The sequence below is a fragment of the Panthera onca genome, chromosome A1 (assembly GCF_046562875.1).
Source record: "Panthera onca isolate mPanOnc1 chromosome A1, mPanOnc1 haplotype 2, whole genome shotgun sequence".
NCBI lineage: Eukaryota > Metazoa > Chordata > Mammalia > Carnivora > Felidae > Panthera > Panthera onca.
Genome location: NC_138339.1, coordinates 222,634,835 through 222,647,622, shown reverse-complemented (window position 1 = coordinate 222,647,622; position 12,788 = coordinate 222,634,835). Strand labels below are relative to the sequence as shown.

At 40.3% G+C, this 12,788-nt stretch overlaps 1 protein-coding gene across 2 annotated transcripts in view; it reads left to right on the top strand.

The window, feature by feature from the left end:
* The window catches only part of COG6 (component of oligomeric golgi complex 6), a 131,117-nt gene extending 118,821 nt beyond the window's left edge, over window positions 1-12,296 (top strand). Inside the window, exons 19-20 of one of the 2 annotated variants that reach the window (XM_078434087.1) lie at window positions 11,048-11,116; window positions 11,988-12,296. In XM_078434087.1, coding sequence (XP_078290213.1) covers window positions 11,048-11,069 — 22 coding nt within the window. In that variant the 3' untranslated portion in view covers window positions 11,070-11,116; window positions 11,988-12,296. The remainder of the gene's footprint in view (window positions 1-11,047; window positions 11,117-11,987) is intronic. The other variant, XM_078434085.2, reaches the window with a different exon arrangement.
* The last annotated feature ends 492 nt before the right edge of the window (window positions 12,297-12,788 follow it).

Below are 12,788 nucleotides of genomic sequence, written 5' to 3'. Positions count from 1 at the left end.
TTCTAGATTTATTTCTTGTATTCAGAGAATGTTCTCTGTATTATTTCTACATGTTGAAACTAATAGATTTTCCCATTGTTGCCTAATACATAGCATTGTAATAAGTATTGCCTGGACACTTAAAATGAAGGTTTTGCCTTAGAAGCTTCCTGGAATGTAAGATTTACTGTGGAAAAACTAAGGTCACCCTGAATAAACTAGGACTAGGCTCCTCTTTCTAAGGATTAAATTCATAGGTCACTGTCTTTCATTGAGGACTTCGTAGACCTTGCTGACTGTCCTTAAGCAGTGAATACAGTAACAAAATCATCTGAGGGCAGCATGAGTTTTTTCCCTCTACTATAGGTGACTGGATATTTTATTTCTGAAATCAATAATTTTACTAGGCTGTCTCAACATGGATTCTTCTACATCAGTTTTTCATGGGGCATATATCACCTTAATTTGTGGAATCAAATCTTCACTTAATTCTGGAAAGTTAAAAAAATTTTATATCAATAAACATTTTCCATTTCTATTAAGTTTTCCCTTCTTTAGGAACTTTAGTCCTTCTCTGAGCTCTCACATTTCTGCTCTGTGCTCTTGGTTTAGAGAAGTGGTTGCTTCTTGAAGATTTAAAAATTTCGCAGCAATGTATTTAGTTAAAATTCTCATTTGTTAAATGTAAGTGCTTTCTGTACATGTTAAATTTCTATTTAATCCCTTAACCCCTTTATGGTATATTTGAGGAAGATAAATTCTTTCTGGAGCAGCTATTTGTAATAAGTTTATGTGAAAGAAAATCAGTGCCATGTTTCAGGCTAGTAGGAATTCTTAATATCTGGGGTTGGGTGTGTTTGTGAATGAGTTACTAAAATCTTATATCTCTCTATCAACTGAACTCAGGATCTGCTTCCTAGTCTCACTGACAGACTGTTTCTTGCAAAGTGGCTTGTCTCTGTGATTCCTCATTCCGTGTTAACTTCCAAGCTTCCTGAAGCTTCCAAGAGTATCTATGCTTCTTGTTTCAAACAAGAGATGGTTGGTTTTGACCCTCTAAGGGACAAACCCCAGAGAACACTACTCTGTTGATTCTCTGACATCTGCAGCTATGAGCATTTCTTCTTGGTATCTTTATCTTTACTGCTGTTGTCAGCTTTTCTTATGTACTATATTCATGATTAGATATACTTCCTGGTTTGCCATCGATGGAGCTTTCATTTTTGTTTCTTCTCCTTGTTGTTTTACTCTGCTGTTTTTGTACAACTCCAATGGTATTTTAAATGATCTATTTTGAAAAGACCAGTGCATTAACAGTAATACTTTTAAAAATTCTTTCTTCATCTCTTAGATATCTCTGCAACAAAAAATGGAGAAATTTTTGTTGTTGCTAAGTGGTTAAACTGATGAGTGCAGAGAGGCAGCTGGGATCACTAAAATTTTAGGTAAAACATCTTGAAGAATCAATTTTCATGGAGGAGTGGTAGGAAAAAAGAGACAAGAGATGGTCTTACCCCACAGCTGACAGTTAGTGAGTACATGCAGGTACAGATGAAACACATATTTACAGATCACATCGGATCCGATGGGGCAAGTATTTGTTCTGATTGTTGAGTTTTGTACTCTACCATTTTGTTACACATTTTGAACATTAACCTTCCTTCTACCTAACACAAAGCAGAGATTTGTTAATTGTCTGAATACTTCAGTCAACATGAATAGCCAACTTGGAAGAGTTCTGAGTTTTTCCACACTGACTAAATTAACCAGGTAATTGCCATATATCCGAAGTATTGCCTGATGCTGACACTAACTTTTCTATTTATTCTTCTTGTTTCTTTTTGACTTTACAGACAAATTAACGCTGTGGTGGCTTCACTTCTTATCCAAATATTTTATTTATGAATAGGACCCTCTGATTCATATTTTCTATATTAATGCCAAAGCAATGTTTATATACTAATAGTAAACTGGACTGTTTATGCAGTATAGCCAGCCTGGCTTGTCATCGTTTCAGGGGAGCCCTTTTCTCAAGACATGAAAGGTCTAGTGTTAGAGATCAATAAACCCTTTCAGAATCCATCAACAGTAGCCAAAAACCCTTTCTGTTCAGCCAAATCTACTAGGTTGGGTCCTTTTCTCCATCAAGGATTAAGGAAACAAACACGAAAACAAAAACATTCTATTGACTCACACTCCTGAACTGTGTTGAGCCGATTTATGTCGGGGGCAGTAGAGTTGTAACTGCCTTCAAATTAATCTTATCTTCCTCCAACCTTCAAATGAAATGTTTCCACCCTACCTTCCATCCTGCAAGACTTGCTTCATTCATACTTATCTGGTGATATTCCGCAGTGCAATTAATACTGCTCTAATAATTTAGTGAACTTTTACCAGGTGCCAGGAGTTGTGTTTTCCATGCCTTACTTCATTTAATCCTCGGAACAACTCTATCACGATGGGACCGTTATTAACCCAATTTACGGAAGTTTAATTTCCAGTGTAAGGAAATTGAAGATGAGAGAGGATAAGCACATTATACAAGATCATATAGCTAGTTACCAGTGCCAAGAGTCTAACCTGGCCCATCTGCTACTACCAAGCAATAGTGACCCTCTGTGCACACTTCTACTTTGGGCTTCTGTTATTTATATCCTGCCTTCTTAACCCAATGGTTTCCAATCGTAGCTGCACATTAGAATCATCCAGTGAGCTTTGAAAACAATATTAACTTCCAGAGATACTAAATTGATTTGGATGGGGCTCAAACTGGTATTTTTAAAAAACTCTAAGAGTTGACAACCAAAGCCTTAGTCATACATTATTTTTAATGAAAGGGTCTGGGCATCTAACATGCACATGTAGCCTAACATATATATATTAGGATCCTAATAAGTGCATCTTTAAGTGAATTAAAAGACTATAGATCGTTATTTGATTTATTTAGTAGAGTTTATATAACAGGAAAAAAAGAATACACACACAGATCCAGACAGGATGCATGCTTAGAAAAGGCCTGAAGGACTGAAGCTATCGCCCTACACTGATATCAAGGCTCAGGGGCTGCAAATCAGTAAAGGTCTCCCATGACAAAGTCTGCAAAGACTGGGAAAGGTAGCTGGTTTTGCAAATGCCTAATTTTCAACAAAAGCTCACAGGCATGCTAAGAAACAGGGAGACATGACCCATTCAAAAGGACACAATTTCCAAAAGCAGTTTTTTGAGAAGTACATGGTTCAGACTTAACAGCTATCTTAAGTATGTTCAAGGAACTAAAGGAAATTAGGAAAACAATATATAAATGAAGTGAGAATATGGACAAAAAGATAGACATTATTAAAAAAAACAGATTCTGGAGCTGAAAAATACAATAACTGAATTGGAAAATTCACTAGGCTGGTACAAAGACAAACAGGCATAAGTATGAGTCATCAAATGTGAAGAAGACAAGTCATTTGAAATAATCAAATCTCAGGAGTAAGGGGAAAAAGAATGAAGAAAAGTGAACAGAGCCCAAAGGACTTACAAAATACCATAAAAAAAGATGAATATATACATATAGGAACCACAGAAGGAGAGAGAGAGAGAGAGAGAGAATGAGAGAGAAAGGGACAAAGAGATTATTTTAAAAATCAGTGGCTGAAAACTTCTCAAGTTAGAGAAAAGACATAGATATACTAATCCAAGAATCTCAGTGAAATTCACGGAGGATAAACCCAAAGAGACCCAAATGGAGACATAATCAAACTGTCAAAAGCCAGAGACAGAGAGAGTCTTGAAAGCAGTAAGAGAAAAATGACTCATCATGGAGACCAATTAGACCTAATAGAAATGTACAGAACATTCCACCCAATGACAACAGAATGCACATATTTTTTTTCAATTGCACAAGGATTATTTTCCAGGATAGACAATATTGTGGACTACAAAATAACTCAAGAAATGTAAAAGATTGAAATCATACCAAGTATCTTTTCTTTTCTTTCTTTTTTTTTTATTTCGGGGTGGGGGGAAGAAGGGCAGAGAGAGAGAGAGAGAGAGAAAGAGGGAGAGAATCCCAAGCAGGCTCCACTCTCAGCACAGAGCCCCACATGAGGCTCAATCCCATAACCCTGGGATCGTGACCTGAGCCAAAATCACAAGTCAGACGCTCAATGGACTGAGCTACCCAGGCGCCGTATCTTTTCTGATCATGATAGAATGAAACTAGAAATCAACAGCAGAAGAAAAACTAAAAAATTCATCAACATATGGAAATCAAACAACACACCTTTAAACAATAAATGGGTCAAAGAAGAAATTACAAAGGGGATAAGAAAATATCTTGAGACAAATAAAAATGCAAAACAGGATACCAAAAAGTTATGGGCTGCAGCAAAAGCAACTCTAAAGGGAAAATCTGTAGCTGTAAATACATTAAAGAAGAAGAAAGTCTCAAGTCAGGAACCTAACTTTATACCTTAAGGAACTAGAAAAAGAAGAGTAAACTAATTCCAAAGCTCATAGAAAGAAGGAAGTCGTAGAAATTAAAGCAGAGACAAATAAAACAGCAGGAAAACAGAAGAGAAAAATCAATGAAACCAAGAGTTAGTTCTTTGAAAAGATTGACAAAAATGGCAGTCTTTTTGCTAGACTGCCTAAGAGAAAAATAGAGAAGGCTTAAATAATTAAAGTCAGAAATGAAAGGGGATATTACTATAGAGTTTAGAAAAGTAAAAAGAATTACAAATATTATGAACAACTGTATGCCAACAAATTGAATAACCTTTATGAAATTGAAAATTCGTAGAAAAATACAATCTACCGAGACTGAATTGTGAAGAAACAGAAATTTTGAGTAGACCTAAACTGGTAAGTAGATTGAATCGGTAATCAAAAACCTCACCTAAATGAAAACCCTAGGACCAGATGGCTTCACTAATGAGTTCTACCAAATATTTCAAGAATTAATACCAGTCCTTCGCAAACTCTTTCAAATAATTGGAGAGGAGGGAACGATTCCTATTTCATTTTCTGACGCCATCGTTATCTTGATATCAAAGCAAGATAAAGACGTAAAACCGTAAAGAAAGAGAAGAGTCCACAAAAAGTTGTTAGAACTAATAAACAAATTTATCAAAGTTTCTGGATGCAAAATGAAAATGTGATAATCAGTTGCATTTGTATATACTAACAATGAATAATCTCAGTAAGAAATTTAAGAAATACAATTCCATTTAAAATAGCATCAAAAAGAATAAATTACTTGAGAATAAACTTAGCCAAAAGAGGCAAAAGACTTGTACACTGAAAACTACAAAACATTGCTGAAAGAAATTAGAGACATCACTAAATGGAAAGGCATCCTGTGTTCATGGATTGGAAGGCAATATTGTTAAGATATTATTACGACCCCAAGCAATCTCCAATCCCTACCAAAATCCCCAGGATGCTTTTTGCAAATATAGAAAAATCTATTCTAGAATTCATATGAAATCTCAAGGGACCCCCAAATAGTCAAACAATCTTGAAAAAGAACAAAGTTGGAGGTGTCACACTTCCTGATTTCAAAATTTACTATAATGCTACAGCAATAAAAATAGCATAAAACTGTCATAATGATAGACAAATGGACCGATGGAATAGAATAGAGAGCCCAGAAGTAAATCCTGACATGTAGGGTCCAATGATTTTCAACAAGGATGAAAAAGTCATTCAATAGCAAAAAGACAGTGTTTTCAACAAGTGGTGTTGGGAAAACTGTATACCTACACCTACAAATGAATGAAGTTAGACACTTACTTTATACCATACATAAAAATTAACTGCAAATGGGTTTAAATACAAGACCTAAAAGCATAAAACTCATAGAAAACATGGAAGAAAAGCTTTGTGTCTTTGGATTTGGCAAGGATTTCTTGGATATCATGCCAAAAACCGGACAGCAAAATAAAAAAATAAGTTGGACTTCTTAGAATTAAAATTTTGTGCACCAGAAGACATCAGGGAACCCACAGAATGGGAGAAAATATTTGCAAATCGTGTCTGATAAATGATTGTTATCCAGGATACATAAAAATTTTCACAACTCAACAACAAAACAATTGAAAACTGCACTTCGGGCTTAAATGGATATCACCCCAAAGAAGACATGAAAATGGCCAATAGGCACACAAAAACATAGTCAACATCACTAATTATTAGGTAAATGCAAATCAAAATCGCAATGAAATACAACTTCATACCCATTAGATTGGCCATTCCTCAGAAAACAGAAGGTAAGTGCTGGTAAACTTGTTGAGCAGGTGGAACCCTTGTGCATTGCTGGTGGAAGGGGATAAGGTGGATCTGTTGGGAAAATTATGGTGATTCTTTGAAAAACTAAACATAGAATTACCATGTGGTCCGACAATTCCACCTAGTATATATGCAAAAGAAAGAAAATCTGTACAATCAGGTGATTATGTACAATAGCCAAAGGGGAAGCCACCCAGAGATCAACGAAATGTGATCTCCACATACGACAAAATATTATTCAGCCTTAAAGAGGAAAAAAAAAATTCTAACACATGCTACAACATGGAAGAATCTTGAAGACATTACGCCTAGTGAAAGAAGCCAGTCACAGAAGGACAAATACGGGGTTCCACTTATAGGTTTGCCCTGGAGCAGTCGACCCCAGAGAGACAGAAACTACTTTGCTGGTTACCTTGGGTTGAAGGGAGGGCGAATGGGAAGTTACTGTTTCATGGGTAGAGAGTTTCAGTTGGAGAAGCTGAAAAGTTACAGAGATGGATGGTGACTGATGGTTGCCCCAGAATGTGAATGTACTCAACGCCACAGAAATGTACGCTTGGAAACGGCCAAAATGTCACATTTTAATGTTATGTGTATTTTACCATAAAAAATAAAATTGCCCCCAGAAAGAGTCAAATCTAAAAAAAGAAAAATATTCACTAAGCTAGATGATCCATCAGCTTTCTTTTTTTTTTTTTCCTGGAAACCTCACTCCTGGTGGCCTCTGCCTTCTGTAATGTGGATTCATTGATCCCCAGGGACCCAGTGGTCATCCAAGGATTTCCCTTCCCAGCTCTATTGTTGGAGCCACTGCTTCCCTAATCTATGTCTTGATTTATTTCCTTGTTTTGGTGGACACTATTCTCTGTGAAAGGATGCATGGGTATTAAATCTTCTGAGTCCTTACGTGTTCTGGGCTGTCTTTATTTTGCGCTTTGCTGAATTGCAATTCAGTTTTCCTCCGCATACTCACGGCGTTTTCCATCTCCTTCTCGCATCCAAGTTAGTGCTTTGTCGCTGCTCCACGGCACCTTTGTTATTACACCTCAGTCGCTATTGTTGATCCCTATTTTTTAGGTTTTATCAAATCTGATTTCCAACCTAAAGATGGTCTCCCTCTACATGTTTTTGTAAAATCAACAAGATGATTGGTAAATATCATTCACCGATGTTTGCCTACTGGTTTCCTTGCTGTGCTCAGGAAATTGTTGCAACTCCAGAGCTATAACCTGACTGTATAAAAGGGGTGTAGGAAATCGTCCGTAGTCCTAAGTCCCTCCTGATATTTTGTTTCATTTCCAAATAGCTTTAGGGTTGGGTTAGCTATTTATTTTCTCTAAAAATATAAAAGTAGGTCCCCCGAAAAACAAAATGTCAACTAAATAAAAACCCCTATTTGAAAACTTAAATCATTAGCTATCGCGTGTTACCTTCATATTTTCATTTTAGACTGTGTTATTAGCCAAAAACCAGTCATCGCAGAGACTGGCTCTTCCTGCTTGATACAGCGTGACACTGTGAGTTAAGAAAATGTATTTTAAATCTCGTTTCACTTTTTTGTTTTGTTTTGTTTACTTTGTGCCTTTGTATGTGTTCCCATCTAAGTGTTTTCAATTTTTAAATAAATATTTAAGACTCAGATCTATATTTGGATGCATGCATAATCAACATCACCTTCGGTTAAACCTTCTGCATTTTGCCACAAATGGGAGAAATTGACCTTGATATTTTCCAGGAGGACAAATTCATAAATATGAGAACCGAAAAGAAAATCCTGCGCCAAGATAGCAAATGACTCATTGCAGCTTCTGTAGTGAAATGAAGACAGTTCGCAAGGCCGGCACATTTATGAAAAGTACAATAAATTATATAATACCACAAATAAGCACAGATAACAGGAGCCTGTGCCTTTTCCTTGATGCTGGAAATTTTTGTGTATCTAAGCCTTCATGTGCTTTACCTTCAGTGGGTTTTGTTCACAAAAACCAAATATTCTAGAGAGACCCCCAGGGTGAATCTGTCACTTAAAATCCTACTTTTGCTTTGCTACAGATGCTTTGTGTGGGAAGGAATAAAACCATCCTTCGTTTTTGTTTTGTGTTTTTCCTGTAAAGAGAGAGAGAAAACATTGATGAAGGAAATTTATAAATAACACCTTTAAAAATGGCCACCGTGTGACCTTCTTGACTCAGTTAACCTTTTTAACAGAGTAGCTAGCCTTTAGACCAGTAGGTTGGTTGGAGTTTTGCCGTGCCTCAATTCTTTTTTTTTTTTTGAGAGAGAGACAGAGAGACAGACAGACAGAGCATGAGTTGAGGGGGTAGGGGCAGAGGGAGAGGGAGACACAGAATCGGAAGCAGGCTCCAGGCTCTGAGCTGTCAGCACAGAGCCCAATGCGGCGCTTGAACTCATGAACCGGGAGATCGTGACCTGAGCCGAAGTCAGACGCTTAACTAGACTGAGCCACCCAGATGCCCCCATGCCTTAATTCTTTCTAACTCATCCTTTGACAAGGGTAGAAAGGATACATGGTTAAGCAAAAGAAGAAGGAGGAAGTGAAAGAAAGAATTAGATAGCATGTAAATAGAGACCTGAGGTGTGGTGTCTACACATCCGGGACTTTCCCCGGGAGGGTGTACGGTCGCACCCGGCCTTCTCAGAGACCAGCCAACTCTGTGTGCTCAGCTCTTCCCCCCATCTTCCCTGCAGCCACCCTGGCAGATCCCGTGTGTTTCCGCCCAAGCAGACCTGCCTCTACCGCTCGCTCATCCCCAGATTTCCACACGCTCCTGCTCCCCCCTCCTGAGGACTTAGTGGAGGGCCGGCCCAATGCCTTTGCTGCCCTGGTATCTCCTCCCCAAGGCAGGTCCTTTTAAAACAGGCTTAGTGCAGGAAGGGAGGGTGTGCGTGGTAAGCACAGTACCAGGGCTGGTGTCCACTGTCCCGTCCTAGCCTTCCAAACAACTGTCTGAGGCGGGCAGTATTATGTGTCGAGGAGGTTGGAGAATTCCGTCCAGGTCACTTTAATGCCCCTGGCCCCCCCACCCCCACCCCCCACCACCCCGGCCCAAGTGACAGGGTCTTACAGCGTTCCAAGGCCAGTGGTTTCTGGCTCCCGACAGGAAGCCTGCCGAGCGTTCCATTGCCTCTGCTTCCTACCCAGCCCCTCCTGCCACCCAGAGGAAGGATGTCTTGTGCCTTTTGTTCTTTGAGAAGTTGCAGACGATAACCTCTGGGGAGCCCCCGCGGGCCTTGCCGCTGTCTGTCTGTGACAGAAGAGAGCATTTCCTTCCACCAGACTCTAGGTATGTGTCTTGGCCCTGATGCCCGCACCTCTCATCATCCCACCCCCAGTGGCCGATGACTTTGGGGCTTGTAAGGTGGTTGGATAAGAATTCCAAAAAACTCAGGATTGGAATCCTCTCTCCATTAAAACGGAAATGGCGATTTGGTGAAATGAAGATCAACCAGCAAAACACACTAGTGATGGCTATGAGACCCCAGTAGGCATGCATTTCTACTCTTCGAGAAATCTCAGGTTGCTGAATGTAGCCTGGTGGACGTTTGTATGACAGAACTGATTATGCAGTCACGAGTCACAGCGTGAAACCAGTCCGTGTGTCTGTCCATTCCCCGCCTACCCCACCCCTAGCCACCAGAGGAATTTTGCTATGAAAGTTTTGCGTTCATGTACCAAAACGGCCTCCTCGAGGGAGAGAGGCGATTCCCCACTCCGGCACTGATCTTCTGTGTGGCTTCCTTTAACGATCCCAGAGAACATGGCTCTGATGTGCCAGCTGTACCTGGGCAGAAGCAGCAAAGACAGTGTCTTAGTCTGTTCTGGCGAAGGTAACAGGAGTACCACAGACTGGGTGGCTAAACAACAGAGATTTGTTTTCACCGTTCTAGATGCTAGAAGTCCAAGATGAAGGCGCGGGCAGATTCAGTTCCTGGGGAGAGCTCTCTTCCTTGTTATGCCCTAACATGGCGGAGAGGGAGAGGGGAAGCTGTCTTGTGTCTCTTTTTATAAGCACATTAATCCCATTATGGGATTCCATCCTCATGACCTAATTACCTCCCCAGAGTCCCACCTCCACATCCTATCACAATGGGGACTAGGATTTCAACCTGGATAAGACACCAACATTCAGCCATCGCAGGTGGGGTGCACTGAAAGAGGCTCCTGAGGGCGAGGCTGTGATGGATGGTGGCGGTCACAGCAGTGGCCCTCAGAGACTCAGTGGGAAACAGCTCCACAGTGGAGATCAGAGGCGAGGATGAGAAGCTTCAGCAATGCAGCTTTAGGGAATTGAGGCACGGGCAACAGGTGGTCCTAAAGAAGGCTTGGATGGGACAGGAGACACAACTGTGGTTCATCCCACAGAGGAGCCCAAATGAACATTGGTGAGAACAAATTTTGGGGATTCCCCATCGATAAGTAGAGGACCGTGGAGGTCCTACAATCACAGGTGTCAACGTGAACCAGCAAAATAAAGATTTATGTATTTATTTGTATATTTATTTAGTTAGTTTTACATTTTTCATGTCTATTTATTTTTAAGAGAGAGAGAGAGAGCGCCAGTGGAGAAGGGCAGAGAGAGCCGGGGAGAGAAAGAATCCTAAGCAGGCTCCACTCTGTCAGCTCAGAGTCTGACACAGGGCTCGATCTCACAAACCCTGAGATCTTCCTTAGGGCCCTCCTTAGTTTTTGCTCATACTAACTTTTCACCTAGAGTCTGCTCCTAACATAGACCTATTTGAGAAAGGGTAATTTCAATGTTGTTTCCTCAAGGGACAATCTCCAGGGGCTGTAAACACCCTATAGGATCTTTGGGCTGAACTTGCTCTCCTACCGTACAAGGTAAGTGGGGTTCAAGTTGCAAATGTACTTCATTCATCTCCAGTTGATTTATGTGCCTAGTATCATAGTGGGTTAGACATGGAGGGCCTGGGTGACACAGTTGGTTAAGTATCTAACTCTTGATCTCCACTCAGGTCACCATCTCACAGTTTGTGAGTTCAAGCTCTGCATCAGGCTCTGTGCTGATAGCGCGGAGCCTGCTTGGGATTCTGTCTTTCCTTCTCTCTGCCCCTCCCTGCTTGTTCTCTCTGTCTCTCTCTCTCTCTCTAATAAGTAAAAAACTTAAAAACAAAAACAAAAACAAAAACCAGACATGTTCCCCAATGTCAAAGACTTAGTAATTGGGTCCGTCCAAGAAAACCTAGGCGTGGATGAGAACTCACAATGATATGTTACAAGAGCTGACCCTTCTTCCCTTGTCCGTTTGAGGCTGACATTTCTTTAACACTTTAAATATAGTGGAGCCTCTGTAATATTCTCTCCTTTTGGTTCTTTTCTCCTGTCTCTTTACTTTCTTCCCCCGAATGCCAGATAGAAACATTAATCTTTCATAGTTAGTGGATAATTTCATACTCGTTTTTGGAACTCTCTTATTTTGCCTCCAGAGCTTACTCTCTGGTTACATAATCTTGTACCTCCGTTTCTTTATATATAAAATAAGAATAATAATAAGCGCTTCCTCATAAATTTTTTTGTGAACATTAAACGGAAAAAAAAAAATCAATGTGAAGAACTCAGCCCAGTGCTTGAAACTTGTTAAATAGTCAATAAGTCATAGCTATGGTTTGCATATCAGAATTATTATTACCTGCTATCACCGCCCCTTTATTTGGCCATCGAGGAGATAAGGGCCATTTGCTCTCATTTCCAGAGTTCCGAGCAGTGTGCGTCATTCGTCAAGTATGTAACCTGGAGCAGCTGCTGAGGTGGTGGCACCATCGGTGTGGGTCACTTCCTTTCTAACTGATGACTGCCTGACTCAGACTCATGAGGGAAGGGAGGACAGAGCAGCCATTTCCATGGAACCAACGCTCCCGGAAGCTGACCACAGTTTTAGTGATGGCTCCAAGGGGCCAGTCTTCATCACAGGTATGTCTCGTGAGGATGCCACGGCCAGAAGAATTTTATTTTAACAACTGTCATATTACATATGAAACTAAATGTGCATTGCTCTTTGGCATTTTCTTATTTTTTTTTTAACTGTTTATTTTATTTTGAGAGAGCGAGCCCGTGCAGGTGGGTAGGGGCAGAGGGAGAGAGAGAGAGAGAGAGAGAATCCCAAGCAGGCTCTGCACTGTCAGAGCCCAGAGGCCAATGCCGGGCTCGACCTCATGAACCGTGAGATCGTGTCCTGAGCCAAAATCAAGAGTCAGCCGCTTAAGCGACTGAACCACCCTGGTGCCCAGCTCTTTGGCATTTTCAAAGAAACTTAACAGATCATTACTTACCATATTTTACAGATGAGGCAAGTGAGACTCCAAGAAGTGGTTTACTCCCCCCAGAATTAAAGCTGAAGTAAAATACAGATGTTTTGAAATCTATACTAGAAAACTCTACCTGTGATACTGTGACCTTTCCCTTAAAATTAGGTCCCACTGGACAGCACTCCCTTCTCACAGCTATTTCTTTCCCCCTTATGTATTTTCTCTCTTCCTTTTGGGCAGAGTCATCT